The sequence below is a fragment of the Acanthochromis polyacanthus genome, chromosome 2 (genome assembly GCF_021347895.1).
Source record: "Acanthochromis polyacanthus isolate Apoly-LR-REF ecotype Palm Island chromosome 2, KAUST_Apoly_ChrSc, whole genome shotgun sequence".
Taxonomy (NCBI): domain Eukaryota; kingdom Metazoa; phylum Chordata; class Actinopteri; family Pomacentridae; genus Acanthochromis; species Acanthochromis polyacanthus.
The window spans coordinates 20,831,966-20,848,516 of record NC_067114.1 but is presented as its reverse complement, the minus strand read 5'-3'; the positions used below and the strand labels follow the sequence as shown (position 1 = coordinate 20,848,516).

Sequence of the window (16,551 nt, the reverse complement as noted above, 5' to 3'; positions counted from 1 at the left end):
TACAGCGAGTTGAAGGTTCAGGTGAAGAAATTCAATTGACCATTAACACTTTTTCACATTTGAAAATATATTTCGTGCTGAATCAAAGGTTTTAGTCTTTAAAGTATCAGTTTCATGAAATAAAAAATCGCAGTGCTTCGGCATATTAAATTTCTGCTGCATTTAGGCAGGAAAAAGATGACTGGAACAGGAAGTGCAATTTATTCTCCATTATTAAATGGTTCTCCTCTATCACAGTCTGGGTACATGTTGAACATTTACTTGGAGTCCTGGCTGTACACCACCCCCACCTGCCTGCGGATTTCATCCTCCAACTCAGCCATCAGCATAGAGTCAGAATGGGACATAATAGAACTCTCCTTCAGACCTACATGGAAAAACACATACTGATAAGTCTGGTGGTACAAAGACACTTAAAGGCCACTAACATTTCAGTGTTTCTGATGCCACCTTGTGTTCAACATGTATATAATAGCACTGCGTTGTCTGATCATTGTGAAAGCACCAATGATTGTTAAATATTAACTAATGGTTAAAGTAATATGGATACAGACTTAAATATGCTGAATGTCACAGTACCTTTGAGCAAACCCTGTCGAACCTCCTCTGCTTCATAACACATCCCTGTACCATTCATGTAGCTGAGAGGTAAACCGGGTTCTGGCAGTGGGTACTGAGTCACCTTTCCATTCACATCTAGTGATGTGGGGCTCCACACAGTTTCAGGGACCTAAAAACATGCACAATAGCAGCCGATATAAAGAAACTCATGAAGCTTACTCTTCATGCTGCAAAAGAACAAATCTGTCCCTCCAAACATGGCAGCAACATGTATCTGTAATGTATGTTGTTCTTATTTTTATGTTCTTGTTAATAGAAATAAAAAAAGAAAAGCTAACTAATAAAATAATTTAGTTGAAATGTTGGAAAAATATTGTTTTTGACTACAAAAAAGTGAACTCCCCAAAACCACAGTTTACTCCTTACACTGTCTACAGGTGTGTAGTATAAATTTATATTGCATGTCAGACTCATATGGTCAGGCTCTTTGAATTGTATTTCATTAATCAGCCCTCTTTTAATAACCTACCTGGATTGTGCCCTTTGACCCCACGATGATGGCATTATTGCGCAGCTCCATAACCGAGAAACAAGTAAACACTGCCAGTCTGTTGTTGGAGTACTTCAGAACAACACCCACAGTCTCATCAATTCCTACAACAACATACAAATGTATGATGCACAGCTGTTAGTTGTTACAACAAAAAAAATCTGTGAATTTAGTGATAGGGTTTAAAACAGTGCAACATAAATCACTGTTGTAGTTTAACCCTAATTGCCCAACCTAAAAGACACAGAGATAACAGATGAAGTCTTATCAATATCAGCCTGTGTATGATGAATTCAAAAAATAAGCAGTGGCAAGAAGGTTGACTCAGGAATTACGACAGCTTTAAACAAACCCAGAATGAGTCAGCTATTTTCATCACTGCAGGTGACCGTACTGTTCACAGTACTACTGTGTCAAAAAAGTCTTCCCTAAATGTTACTTAAGTGCCAGAGCTTCAGAAATTATATAAATGAGACTCTCTGGCCTATTATTTATTACCTTCCGCCTGGCATACAGCAGTGGCTTTGATGCTCTCTGGCTTCTCTCCGTTGTACACCATGCTAATGAACTGCAGGCAGTAGAGGCCGATATCTATTATTGTTCCTGCACCCAGCTCCTTCTTCATTGATCTCACAAGGTGCATGAGTGGCACACCAAACTCAATGACGACCAACTTCAAGTCGCCCAACTCCTTCTGGGCCAGCAGCCGTCTGATCTCTGCAGAGGCTGGGAAGAAGCGAGTCCAGACAGCCTGCAGCAAAACAACAGAAGGTGTTTCACTGTTACTTTCTAGGTGCACGTTCTTCTTGGCATTTGTAAAGAGCAGATAAGTGCCGTGATGGTAGGGGTGGATAACTCCAACGTACACCACATCTGCACATAGTAGTAAAGAAGGTGTTACCATTTTTTAAAATTTAAGTGGAACTACTAATACCACACTGTAAATGTGCTCTGATACAAGTAAAAGTCCTGTATTTACTGACCTACGTCTGGGTCTTTGGCCAGCTCCTCATAGCTGCCATATGCTCGGGAGATGCTGTGCTTTTTGGCAAACTCCTGTGCATCCTTCAAACTGCGAGCTGCCATGGCCACAACCTGTGAATACAAACACAGATGAGTTACTACTCTACTGCCTGACTGAGAGGCTCATTACAATCACATTTGTTGCATATTGTAAAGTTTTTGGAGGACTGTCCTCCCAATAGGTGGAAACTTTCTGCATGAGGCAAATAATGATTGTTTTTCTTGTCTAATTTTCTCAGTGACACCAAAAGATCACATCTGCCGTGTGTCGTCTCGCACATAGAAAATTCCATTTACTCTTAAGTGCTGCATTTCATACTGTATTTACAAAAAAAAAAAAAACAAAGTGTATTCTCGGTTGTTGTTGTTTTTTTGTCTGTTGTGTCTCAATGTCATAGGTTAAATAAATAAATAAATAAATGCCTTACCAAAATGTTGCACGCTGTAGACTGCAGTTTCCAAAAGCGCCCCAACTAAACTAAATCTATCAGTTTCTTTCAGATATCATGAGCAGATTTTAAAAGATTTCTTAATACCTGATGTTCTCCAGATGGAAGAGTTTTCAGAGCCACAGTGAAGTCATGGCCGATGAACCCTGTGCTGCAGATTCCCCACCTGGTTGCCATGTTGGACACAGGCGGATTGAGTTTTAACACGGACTGTAGTCCATCCTCTTTTCCCATTTTATAAACAGTACATTTTCCATCTCTTTCACTGCATCATAGACCCTCGCACCAGACATTCGAGCAGATGAGTTGAAGAGTCTTAAACCAGTAAAATGAGACGAGCCTTCAGGGTTTATATTAGCAGTGACTTCTCTTTGCCATAAGGTGGCGACACTGCATTAGTTTTGACTGTGTGCCATGCCATTGTTACAGGCATTGTCTCTGTGTGTGCTAATGCATCTCATTATGAAAAAGTTTCATATTTTCCATCAGTTATTTAAGACAGTTGTTTCTGTCCCAGTCTCATTACATGCGAAGTGACATAGTCCAAGCCTTTTTTGCTTCAATTTGGATGATTATCGCTTGTAGCACATGAAAATCAGAAATATGGAATCTCAAAATACTACAATAATTAATTTTGTGTTTGGTAAAATGCTATTCAAACTGTAAATACTATATATCTTTTGATCTAGTTCAGTACATGCAAGTACAATCATGAGGAAGACTGCTGACTTGAATGTGTCCAGAAAATGATCAATAACACCCTCACCAGGAGGGCAGGCCACTGAAGGTCACTGCTGCCATTGCTCTGGACAGAGTGCCGTTTAGAAGAATGTTAATGATAAGTTGACCAGTAGGGAAAGGTGCAAAAGCAACAGAGATGGCTTTGGCCTTGAGAGGATTTGCAGGAAAAGCTGATTTAAGAATTTTTTGGGAGAGCTTCACAAGGACTGAGGCTGGTGTCATTGCATCAAGAGCCATCAGGCACAGACGTCTTCAAAGGAGCTAAAACTGCTATATTCCTAATATCAAGCCACTCCTGAACAAGAGACAACATTAGAAGCCCCTTACTTGTGCTGAGGAGACAGAAAATTGGACAGTTGCTCAGTAGTCACCTGACCAGAACCCCAGAAATCCCATAATGGAATAAGAGAAACATGAGAAACGCCCGACCTAAAAATTCAAACCAACCTGCAATGCCACACTGATGTAGTAATTTTAGGTAAGGAAGCGCCAAGCAAATACTGCGTGTATAAATTAAACACGATTAAAATACATTTTATGACCACTTAATGCAGACTACCAGGTAACTAACTCTGCTTCACACGTTGAGGAGTTTGCATACTGTTTCTTATCATAGAGCTAGCTGTATGATTTCATCAGTGTTTTTGCTGAGAAAACATTGATCTGATCTCCGGATACTGGCCTTGTGTCCAGACAGTGCCCTTTGTCTCCACAATGATGGAAACAATGTGCAGCTCCACAACTGAGGAGCAGATAAACAATGACAGTCTGTTGTTGGAGAAATTTACAGTGACGGTCCCAAATTCATTCATTTCTACGATTATATACAAATACATGATGCAAAGTTGTTAGAGATGTTTAAAAAAAATGTGTGAAGTTAATGACAGGGTTCAAAAGAGTGTAACATCACCGACTGTTGTAGTTTAACCTTTATTGTCCCAATTAACACATAAAAGTGACCGAGATATGAGATGGAGTCTTATCTGTCAATGTCAGCCTGTGCATGTGATGAATATAATAAAGACATTAACGTTGAGAATGATGACTCAGGAGTTACGGGAGCTATAAAAAAATCAAGAATGAGTCGGCTTTTTTTCATAAATGCTGATGGATTTAAAATATCACCTGTCTTGTATAAGTTGCAAAGTATAGTTTAGATTGGTATTCTAATTTATGGTGATAGTTATAAATAGAATTGAAATCAAGTGTTTTATAAATACTGTGTTGTTTCTGACCACAAAAAAGTGAGCTCCACAAAACCATGGCTTATTCAGCACACTGTATACAGGCGCATAGTACAAATGGATATTGCATACCAGGCTCTTTGAATTGTATTTGGTTATGCAGCAATCCTTGGATGACCTACCCAGACTGCACCCTTTGTCCCCACAATGAGGGCACATTGGCAAGGCTCCATTACCATGGAGCCAGTAGACACTGCCAGTCAGTTGTTGGAGAATTTCATTGTGATGGCCACGGCCTCATCCACTCCTACTACAACATATACATATATGATGCACAGTTTTTAAGTGATGTTAAAACAAAAAATATGTAGTGACAGGGTTCAAAGCAGTGCAGCACAAATCACCGCTGTAGTTTAACCTTTATTGGCTCCAATTAATACATAAAAGGTGTAGAGATACTAGATGAATCCTTACCTGTCAGTGTCAACCTGTGTGTGTGTGTGTGTGTGTGTGTGTGTGTGTGTGTGTGTGTGTGTGTGTGTGTGTGTGTGTGTGTGTGTGTGTGTGTGTGTGTGTGTGTTGCATTTAATAAAGAAACCAATGGTAAGAAGGCTGACTCAAGAATTATAACAGCCTTAAACAAACCCAGAATGACTCAGCTATTTTCATCATGAGTGACAGGGACTCCTGCTGTACAACCTGTTTCCTCACATTTGAGTCGGATTCCATCCAGGTCAGTGCTTTACCAGATAAATTTAATTTAGACTGTAGATGTGTGTCAGCAAGACAGCCCAACAACATCCACAGCCTTTAGCATCACGGGGCAAATCTTTCCGCACAGGAGCGCCTAGCCATCAAGGAGTTTTTTTGACTACCTAAGCATTCTCTGCCATGAGATATTGGCAAGCTTTCCCCTGAGTCTTCAGGATCTGTCATCTCAGCAGAGGACATGTTTGCTGGGTTAAGAAGTTTATCAGAGTATTCCTATTATCACTCAATGTCCCCAATCTGGGTCGGCAATCCCAACCTACCAGCTGTATACAGCCTGAGCAAAGCCCTATTTCTCCTTTCTAAGGCATTGAATGGAATGCCAGAACCCCCTCAAGGCCAACCAATGGATCTTCTCAACAGCCTCTCTGAACTGCTACTATGTCTGAGCTTTTCCTCCCGCAGCTGCTACAGCTGCAGCTCTTTTGGCACCTTGGTGCTCATCTGCTGCTTCAAGCCCCAAGCCAACCAGGCCCAAAAGGTTGGATTTTTCAGCCTGATGGCCTCCTTCAATGCAGGCACTGGAAAGTTTCCAGGTTACCACCACGACAGGCACCAGTGACCTTCTGACTGCAGCTCTGAATGCAGGATTTATAGATTCATAGAATTAAAAGGCTTGAAAATGGCCCACTCAGATTCCATGTCCCAGCCGTTCCATGCTCTCCCTCCTTCTCCCCACAGTGATAGGATCAGTGGGCACTTTCATTACCAAGGAACAAATTAAACACTGCCAATCTGTTGTTGAAGAACTTCAATGATGGCCACAATTTAATCCACTCCTACAACAACAGATAAATACACGATGCAGAGTTATTCAAGAGATGTTAAAACAAATTCATGTTAATTTAGTGACAGGGTGCAAAACAATACTACATAAATCATTATTGTAGTTTAACCTTTATTGTCCCACATAAAATCACAGAGATAAGAGATTATTCTTACTGTAGATGTCAACCTGTGTGTGGGATGAATTTATTAGAGAAATCAGTGGTGAGAAAGATGACTCAGGAATTACAATGGCTTGTGATATCATGTCAATAAAGCATGCTGCAGCAATAAACTCAAAATATCTCAGCTGTTTTATTGTTGCTGATAAATTTACACTTTCACCTCTATCATTAACACTATTACTGTGCAAGCACAGATTTCCTAAAGGTTATTTAGGTGGCAGAGCTTCAAAAATGATATCAATAAGACTTTATACCTTTTCTCTCTCCTGGCATGCGCCAGTCACTTTGATGCTCTCTAGCTTCTCTCTATTGTACACTATGCCAATGAACTGCAGACAGTAGATGCCAAACTCATTACTGTGCCTTCACCCAGGTTTCTCTTCTCAGTAAGTGCATCAGTGGTACACCAAACTCAGTTATGACCAGCTTCACATCATCCAACTCTCCCTGCAGTAACTCTTTACTGTTAGGTTTTCCAAATAATTCTTTTAAAAACCTCCAGCTGATTCAAAATGCTCCACCCCCAGTTCTGACAGTACATAGTAAAAGAGATTACATCTGTCCCATATTAGCTTCTCTTCATTGGCTATCTGTTAAATCCAGAATAAAATTTAAATCATGCTTCCTACATACAACATTCTTAATGGCCGAGCTCCATCGTATTTTAAGACATTATTGTACTATATCATTCATATACAGCCCTCTATTTGTGGTTAACAGAGTTTCCAGAAGTGGAATGGGATGCAGAGCCTTTATTTATGAGGCTTCTCTGTTGTGGAACCATCTTCTAGTTTGGTTTTGGATTGCAGACACCCTCTCTACTTTAGAGATTAAACTTAAAACCTTCCTCTTTGATAATACTTACAGTTAGACTGCTTCACCTCAGCCCACATTACCTGAGACTTCTTTCTGAATATTTTTATATCTACATATACACACACAGCCTTTTCATTGGGGAAAATGCTGTACCATGGTCTAGCAGATCCTTCAGGAAGAATATCTCAGAAGAAGCAGAACACTGACAGAAATTATGTTGATAGCGGCACACCATTATTCACATTACTGACCATCATAAAGACAGCGTGGGGTTTACACCCAAGGGCTGTGAATGGTGTCATTGATTGTGAAGGGCAGGGCAGCCTCGTTTAAACAGAGCCCTTCACATGCTAAAACCAGAAAGCTAACCACTTGGGGAGTGGGTGAGAAATCTGCTGGCGCTTCTGTGCAACGGCAGCGTCCAAGACTGGAACAGACCTGCTAGCTCCACCATTCATAGCCTGCTGGGCCAATGGGCGATTAAAATCAAAGAACAAGAAAACTCTAAATAAGTTTAACCCTCCTGTCGTCCTGTGGGTCAAAACTGACCGTTTAAAAGTTTAAAAATGTGGAAAAAAACAAAATATTTTCACAGTGAAACTTTTGATGTCCACATTTTCAACAATTTTGGAAAATCTCTGAACATTTCTTGGGGGAAAAAAAGAAAAGTTAAAAATATTTCTTGAGAACATTCACATAAAAATCAACCAAAAGCCAGCAAATTTTGCTGGATTTTGTTTGATTTTATGTAAATGTTTTTAAAGAAAATTATTATTACTTTTAGGATATTTTTTGGAAGATTTTTATTCATTTTTTTTGAAAATATTTACAAGAATTTTCTTGCCAAATTTGAGTGACTTTTTAAAATAAAACTTTGAAGGAAAACGTTTAAGGAATTATTGGAATTTTCTTCCTCAGGTTTTGCAAATTTTCAGAAACATTTTTACTTGGGGTGTAACAAAATGGTCAACTCACGAAACGATACGAAATACGAAACGGCTCACGATACGAAATACTCATGATACGAAATAAAGATTAAAGAAATGTTATGCAAAAATCTCATTTTCTTTATTTTCTTCCTTATGCAGACATACAAAAAATAATGCTGCATCAGTACAAAATAAATGCTCTTTAAAAAAAACAAAATTGTAGTTTTTTTCCCCCCTTATTTAGACTACAGTACAAATACAAACATAAAATCTCAATAGAAAGTGCTTTGTTGTTGTAATAATCAGGATAACTACATTCTTGAATGAAAAGGAAAACAAATAGTCCTAGGAGCTGCAGTCTAGACCTATAACTGAACTGTGAACTAGTTGTACTCGCTGCAGTATACGGCGAAATGTAGCGGCATATTTTGCACACGTTTTTGTTTTATTCGCAATTTTCTCACCGTTCTTTCGTCGTTTGAATAGGAATCCAAAATAAGTCCACACAACCGATTTATTTGACGAGGGAGCATCAGCTAATTCCTCAACCTCATCTTCCTCCGTTTTGAAGCGAGTGTTTTGCTACGGTAGGTGAGGAGGGTCAAACATCCTCAGTGTCAGTGGTGCGAGGCGCCCCTTCGCGTCTTATTTCGTGTTTTTATTTCACCCCTAATTTTTACACCTCCTTCACAGTCCTGTTTTCTGTCCACAGCTGCTGGTTGTCAGATTATTTCCTCTGGCTTTAACCCCCCTGTTGTCCTCATTGATGGCACCAAAAAATATTGTTTCCTTGTCTGAGAAAAAATAAATAAATAAAATTATATGTATATATATATATATATATATATATATATATATATATATATATATATATATATACATATATATATATATATATATAGAGAGAGAGAGAGAGAGAGAGAGAGAGAGAGAGAGAGAGAGAGAGAGAGATATTCCTATACATGTATGACATTTGCTGGATTTTGGTTGATTTTTTGTGAATGTTCTGAAGAAACATTTTTTTCCACCATTTTTGAAAAATTGCCCCAAAATGTTGACCATGTAGTAGACATCAGAAGTTTCACTGTGAAACTACTTTTTTAAAATCACATTTTCAAACTGTAAAACGGCTCAGTTTGAGCCGCAGCACAACTTGAGGATCAATAAACACCTGCAGTATCCCTCAGCATCTGCGCTTTTCTGTGCGCATTTACGCACGAGGTGACACAGCAGCGGTGCCTTCATTAAGATGTGAAGATCAATAACATCCTGTCTCTGCTCCACACAGATTCTACGTTTATAGGGTTTAATTATTTGTATTAAATATTCTGTGGGTGAATCCTGAGGTCCATCAGAGCTGCCAGGAGACTTTTATGAAGGTAAGCCGCCATAACGCACAAAATTACGCAGCACTGCTTGAACAGTGTTATTAGAAGGACTATAAGATGATTTTAGTCCAATAATTTGCTTTTCGTTGTCTGTTTCCCACTGAGATGCTTCAATCAGAGGGTGATCTTATCAGAAAAGGTTCAGGTAGCTTTGACGCTCCGTACATTTCTGACAGCCGATGGAAACTCATGCACATACGTGGAAAAACGAAACACAGCAATGGACAATATGGATTATAGATTTAGCTCCAGATCAGGACTGGTCAAGCACAGGCGCGTGCGTGCATCATTTAAACCATGGCAACAGAAGGTGACGCGCACCTATAAAAGGCCTGCTGACCTCCAGACGTTCTCTTTTTTGAATTTGGACTTTAACCGGAACTTTTGCAGAAGGACTGCTGGAAAGCAACATATTTTGGAAAAACGAAAAGACTTTGGACACTTCGACCCGAAAAGAAGACTACTGAAAACCATCAGCATGAAGGTAAGAAAATTCAATTCACGCTTTCCTCATCAGCTGATCTTCTCTAAAAACTGTAAAAGCAGTTTCAGTCCAGAAATGAGAACCACTTATTTAATGTAAAGTTAGTGAATTAACGCAGTGATGGCCTGCTTTATAAACAGCTTGGCTGATGCTGATGTTGTCTTGTAAATATGTTATTTCTGCGTTTCATTGTCTAACTGTAAAGGGAAATGTGTTGATAAAACAGTTGTTTTGTTTTGGGATCATGAATTTTAGTGTAATTTAACATGGAAAGTTTGGTGGGAAATGGCTGCAGGTCCATTTTTCATAAAATGCTCCAAAAATAATCAGTTGTGTGTGAAGCATTGAACGTCAGAAGAGCCTTTTTTTAAAGTTTCCAATTAAAAGTTTCGTTTATTATGATGTGGATATTGATTTAAATGCTCCGAGCCCAGCAAAGTTAATGATTTGTATGTTCACTGTGACAAACGTCGAGAATCTGTATTTTATAAATGGTTGGTTGTTCTTTTACAATATTTGAACATTAGACTATTTTTAGGGCACATTAAGAACTAAAAATGGGTAAATAATTTCTGAATAACTTGGTGTCAAAATGTTTAAAAAGCAAGATGGTAATAAAATGCTCCAAATATAATCCCATATGCGAATCACTGAAGGTCCTCAGAGCCTCTTTTTAAACTTTCTGAAGCAAAATTCTGTTTATTTTATTGTGGATATTTATTTAAATGTGCTGAGAGCAGTAAAATGAATGATCTGTGTGTTAGCTAACCGAGAGAACGCCAAAGATCTCTATTTTGTTCATGGTTATTTGTTCTTTTACAATGTTTGACTGTAAAATTAGACTTTTTCTTTAAAAAAAAAAAAACTTTTGTAGTGTATATTGAGTGAGAAATTATAAATAATTTCTGTATAATTTGGAATCAAAAGTTTAAACAAAACAATACGGGGACGGGCCGTTTTTCATAAAATGCTCCAAATGTGTATCTTTGGTAACCATGGAGACGATGGAAGCATTAGCAGGAGCGTTATGACGTCAGAACGTGCAGGTGTAAAGGGAGCAGCTTGTCTTAAAAAACTGTAAATCATGTCGACATCAAAATATTTTTATTTTTACAGACAGTAATTATTATTATTGTTATTTTACAACAACTGACACTAAATGTATGCTATTTTCACTGTATTTAAACCAGCAAAATGTAGTTAATTTACAAATATTTGCTGTTATAGAAAAAAAATGCATGCACTGAGATTGAAATCAAATGGTAACTTATTTCAAAAATAGTTATTTTACAGATTTCTCCTGTTTTCTTCAATTATAAAAAGCATCTAGTGAAATAATATTCATGTACATATTGACTGTAAAAGAAAAGAAAAAAAACTAACTGATGCCTAAAATCAATAGACTGTATTTTTCTTGTTATTTCAGTATTTGACTGTTTTGTTATTGTTAAAAATAGTGGAATATTGCATTGTTCAAGTAAAAATAACAGCAAATATCTGTTTTTCTATTTTTAAACTTAATTAGACATACAGTAGTAATAATAATAATAGTAATAGTAATAGTTGGAGCCATTATTCATGTTTATTTTGTTTCTTTATTTGTACTATGGACTGGGCATCTATTAAGTTTTGTATTGATATAGGGGGAGCTAGGGTCCTGGGTTTTAAAAACTCCAGGTGATTAGGCCAGGTTTGTCGGATGGAAAGCAAATAGTTTTCGACCGTGCCAGCGTGATAGATAATTGCTTTGTTTGTTTGTTTTACAAAGTTAAAGGAAATGGTTTACCTAATGGATAATGGTTAAATGAATAAACGGATTGATATATCCAAAGAAGAACTGTGTAGAGGACATTTTTGTTGGATTTGTTTGTCCAGAGCATGTGTCCAGAAGTAATATCCCGTCCGCTCCACAGCGGCCTGTAAACTGGGTTAAAGGCTGCCACAGTAATAATACTAATAACAATTATAATAACAACAACAATAATTGTTATTTGTTATCTAGTTGTAGTAGTATTACAGAAAATATAAAACATAGTACAGTAATAATTATTATGGCTATATTTTAATATTTTAATTTAAATATTTCAGAAATTATTTGTTATTTCCACCATTTTTAACCTGTATTCACAGTGGTTTACTGTATTATTATTATTGTTAAAAACAGCGGAATACTGTATTGTCCAAGTGAAAAATAACAGCAAATATCTGTATTTATGTTGTAAAAATAATTAGAAATCTAATAATAATAATAATAATAATAATAATTGTTATTTGTGATCTAGGAGGAGTAGTTGTAGTTTTACAGAAAATATAAAACACAGAACAATAACTATTATTATGGCTGTAATTTTGAAATGCTGTTTTTGTTTCTGTTTCCAGAGGACATCGGACTGCAGCTCCTCGTCGGACTGCATCAGGTACAGCACCTCCACACCTCCACCCTCTGACACCTCCTTCCTCCCCCCTCCAAGCTTCCTCGCTGCTCCTCCCCCTCTCTCCTCTCTCCTCTACCTCTCCCACTCGCTCTCCCTCCATGCTTTCCCCCCTTGCTGAACCCTTCTTTCCCTCCCTCTCCTCCTCCTTCTCCTCCTCTTCCTCCTCTCCTCCTCCTATTTCTCCTCTTCCTCCATTCTCTCCTATCTCCTTACACTCCTACTCCCCCTCTCACTCTCCTTTATCTCCCATTCCTCCCTCGCTCTTTCCTCTCTTTCCCCCTCCTCTTCGCCCTCTCGCTCATCTTTTTCTCCCCTCCCTCCCCCTGTATCTCCTCTTCCTGTTTCTCCTCTTCCTCCATTCTCTCCTATCTCCTTACACTCCTACTCCCCCTCTCACTCTCCTTTATCTCCCATTCCTCCCTCGCTCTTTCCTCTCTTCTCCCCCTCCTCTTCGCCCTCTCGCTCATCTTTTTCTTCCCTCCCTCCCCCTGTCTCTCCTCTTCCTCCCTCTCCTCCTCCTCCACTGACCGGCCGCTGGAGTCTCCGGATTTCGGAGGATGAGGACAAACTCTTCGTCCTACGGAAGCTCCCTCCACTCTCTCCCTCCAACACTTTTTCTGTGGAGTGGGCTCCTGTCTCTCCTCCTCCTCCTCCCCCTGTCTCTCCTCCTCCTCCTTCTCCTCCCCCCCACTGACAGGCCGCTGGAGTCTCCAGAATTCGGAGGACAAAAACAAACTCGTCTTCATCCTTCGGAGGCTCCCTCCACTCTCTCCCTCCAACACTTTTTCTGTGGAGTGGGCTCCTGACCAACCGGCAGGAGCCGCTCCAGTGAATGTTAATAACCCCTCTGCCTTACCTCCACAGGCCCAGCAGCCGGCTGCCAAGCCTCGTGCAAAGGCAGTGGGTCCGGTTCCAAAGTGGGTCAGGAACCTTCGGGCCCTCATAAAGTTGAGGAACGGGCAACGCCGCCCCCCAAGGTAAGAGCCCTGCTGGACCTTCTGCCAGCTAACCCCCAGGTAGCCTCATTAACTTTCATTTTGATTTTCAATGTGTTTTTATTTTTTTTAAAGAAGAAAAAAAATAGATCCATAAAAAATTACAGACATAGATAATAAACTTACATAATTAATCCCCCCACCCCCCATCCCCCCAAAAAAAAAAAAAAACCCAAAAAACCAAAAAAAACAAAAAACAATAAAGTAAAAAAAATTTTTTTATTAACTTTCATTTTAGTTAAATTTAATACTAGTTTAATTTGAAACATTTTAGCAATGTGTGATTTCCTGGATGTGATCGATCAGATTTTATTGTAATGAGTCTGTTGTGATTATGTCTGATCAGATCTACTCCAGATTTATTTGAATTTAATTTGAAACATTTTAGCAATGTGTGATTTCCTGGATGTGATCGATCAGATTTTATTGTAATGAGTCTGTTGTGATTATGTCTGATCAGATCTACTCCAGATTTATTTGAATTAATTGTCTTAGACTGGGTTTTGTGTGATTCTTTGAGCTCGGTTCTTGTCAGTGGGACTCTGGTCAGGGTGCCTGTAGGAGGTGTGAGTGGATCTAGGGGGGATGGTGTGAAACATCCAACGGTCCCCCCTTACAGTGAAGCTCCACTGAAAGGTGAACAGGTCCTGTGAGCAACACGGAGAGGGAGAGCGAGTGGGAGAGAGAAAGGATCAGGTGGAGACAGAGGTCCTGATACACAAAGATCAGAGTTCAGGGAGTCACACTGGGATATAAGGGGTGGGGGGTTAAATGTGTTATTTAAAATCATTAAATGTAGCGTGAGGGTGAAGGTCTCGCCGCCTGAGGGAAGTCTCCAGAAAAAAAGGTAAGAAGTCAGTCAGGATCCTGTGAATGCTGCTGCATGAGAAGGTGAGTTTGGGATTTGTATTTTTCATCCATGCATCTCATATTTTGATATCTCAACAATGACAACGCCTCGATGAGATTCTGCCGCGTTTTTCTTTTTGGTTTCTTTCAGGTGGACGACCCCGGGACCCAAGACAGAGACGAGGACGACCCCAAGAGACGACAAAAGACGAGACAGCGAAGACCAGTGAAGACGAGCGACCGAACCCCGACAGAGAAGAAGCCAGAGACGACGACCGGCCAGTGAGGAGAAGGAACAACTACTTTACTGAGACTTTACTGGATGCACTGGTAATTTAGATGTGCTTGAGAAAGAGTGACCCTACAGACACTGCATGTTTACACGGGGATTTAGCATGTAGCATGTCACAGTCTGACAAAGTGTAGTTATTTATGTTAGAATCAATTGAAAAATGCATCTGTATGTTTTTTTTTTTAAATAGGTGCTTCAGAGATGATGGGAGGCAGATCCAGGACCAGTGCATGGCTCATGAGACCATTCAATTAACACAAGGTAAGCTCATGAAATAAAATGGCTAATTAGATACTTTATGTTAATATGAGCATATGCAGTTATTTAGCTCAAATGTAAATAAAGGTTTTCTCTCTTTTTGTTGTCTTTAGAGCTCTCTCTCCAAGACCACTAATAAAGATCAAATCAAGAAACAAGACCAGGACCAGCCCATAATGTGGAAGAGGGGATGATTATTATAGTGACACAGAAGGTGAGACAAAGACTAAATCTAATTTTATTGTGTTTTTATTTTGTGTGTAGTGAGTTTGGAATCACTCGTCCCTGTGTTTGGATTGCAGGAGGAAGTCAGAACACCCAGAGAAAAACCATGCAGTCCCAGAGAGATCATGAACAGAAAGAATGAACTGAGCAGCAGGTTGGTACCGATGTAAATTCAATGTGCCTTGTGTTAGTGAATCGTTCCGTGCTACTGCTGAATGTGAACCTCACACACACGCCTGTGATTCTTTTCTTCCATCACTGTGACTTCAAAACTGAAGAAGACAAAGAAACAGCTGGAGGAGCCCCAAGATGACGGATCAGCGACAGAAGAACTAGGACGGGAAGATGAAGAAGATAAAGACCAGTCCAAACAAAGAAGAAGATGAACTCCTCCAGATATCATCAAAGGTAAACACCCAAATTCATTGCTTCTACAGATCCAGTAATTGAGGAGACATTGTGTCATGTTGCAGTGAGAGCTCCAGATAATGTGTGTCAAGCAGCACAGATCTAATTTCAGGCAAACTCTGTGATAAAATGACATTTTTGTTATTACTCCAAATGAAAAGGTGACTTTGAACACTAAAACGCACCATTTCTGAGTCTGTTGGTGCAATTAACCTTTGTAGTGTCTCTAAGTTCTGTTAGTTGTTTGTCTCCCACCTGCCTCTTTCTTAGAGGTTCTGTCTGAATTTTCAGAGTTCTTCACTGATCTCGTCTCAGTACAGACAGAGTCATTATAACAGGAGACTTAAACATCCATGTAGATGCTGTGAATGACAGCTTCGACTGTATTTAGTTGATTGTTAGACCGTTGGAGGATTTCCCAAGATGCTCTGAGCACCTCTCCACACCTTTCTATGTCACTGACTAGGTTTTGTCTTCTGCAGGTTTCTCTGAATCTTGGAGTTCCATGTGTCTGATCCGGTGTTTTTGGCCTCAGCGACCTCCAAAGCCTTCAACTTCTCTCCCTCCTCTTTACCCTCAAACCAACCAGAGTTTTGCTTTTATTTTTCTTCCCAGAGGGATGTTTTTTTTTCCCTTACCCCATCTGGAGGTTTTTTTCAACTTCCTGGCAACAGGAAGTTTTTTTCCTCCAGATGGGCTTGATTTGATCACACTACAAAAAGAGAGAGCCTCAAATAAAAAACAAAACAACACAACAGAACTGCATCTGTTTAAAAGTGCAACATGACGGACCCTTCCTTTAATATTTGTTTTTGGAGAACATATTTTATGGCTACAAAACAATGCTAGTCTGAATCAGAAAGCCTTTATTGCCAAGTGAGTACACACAGGGAATTTGATTTGGTGCCTGGCAACAACAACAGACAGTAAAAGTCTGAAAAACGTGGTTTCAAGCCACTTGTTGCGGCTTCCCCTTACCAAGCCTCGTCGCCGCTGAGAGTGTGAGGTTGGGTCCTGGGTTCGTACATTTGCGACGCGCAAGAAGTTTTATAGGCACAAATACGCTCAGATCCTCAGATACGTTTTGGTGCATTTATTGCAAGACAAAAGGACAGAGCTATCAGAGCGCAGCAGTATGAACAATGTGACATGAAACCATATAACTAAACTGTAAAAAATGAGTATGGAAAAATAAGACGCGGTCAACAAAAAATGCGGCTAAGCCCAACCCTGACTCTCCCTCTGC

At 39.5% G+C, this 16,551-nt stretch overlaps 1 protein-coding gene and 1 long non-coding RNA gene across 3 annotated transcripts; one reads left to right on the top strand and one right to left on the bottom strand.

Annotated features, from left to right (window-relative positions):
* Positions 1-47: 47 nt before the first annotated feature.
* On the bottom strand, positions 48-8,547 carry LOC110959596 (trans-1,2-dihydrobenzene-1,2-diol dehydrogenase-like). Its single transcript, XM_051938751.1, has 6 exons — positions 8,436-8,547; positions 2,095-2,206; positions 1,610-1,862; positions 1,091-1,215; positions 580-730; positions 48-367 (listed from the first exon to the last, which is right to left on the bottom strand). The coding sequence occupies exons 3-6, from the start codon at positions 1,752-1,754 to the stop codon at positions 258-260; spliced, it is 531 nt and encodes a 176-aa protein (XP_051794711.1). The 5' UTR covers positions 1,755-1,862; positions 2,095-2,206; positions 8,436-8,547; the 3' UTR covers positions 48-257.
* Positions 8,548-12,365: 3,818 nt separating this feature from the next.
* LOC127530902 (uncharacterized) lies at positions 12,366-16,052 on the top strand. Of its 2 annotated transcripts, XR_007937670.1 has the most exons (7): positions 12,366-13,255; positions 14,274-14,452; positions 14,605-14,675; positions 14,786-14,886; positions 14,975-15,051; positions 15,176-15,305; positions 15,788-16,052. It is a non-coding gene; the product is annotated as an uncharacterized LOC127530902 (long non-coding RNA). The 2 variants fall into 2 exon arrangements; XR_007937669.1 differs by lacking the exon at positions 12,366-13,255 and having other exon boundaries at positions 13,452-14,452.
* The last annotated feature ends 499 nt before the right edge of the window (positions 16,053-16,551 follow it).

Excerpts from the sequence above, each read along its gene's own strand:
- LOC110959596 (XM_051938751.1), bottom strand. The coding sequence starts at position 1,754 with ATGCACCTTGTGAGATCAATGAAGAAGGAGCTGGGTGCAGGAACAATA. Across the intron at positions 1,216-1,609 it reads TGCTGTATGCCAGGCGGAAG|GAATTGATGAGACTGTGGGT; the intron begins GTAATAAATAAT and ends ATGTTGTTGTAG. Across the intron at positions 368-579 it reads TCGACAGGGTTTGCTCAAAG|GTCTGAAGGAGAGTTCTATT; the intron begins GTACTGTGACAT and ends TTTTCCATGTAG.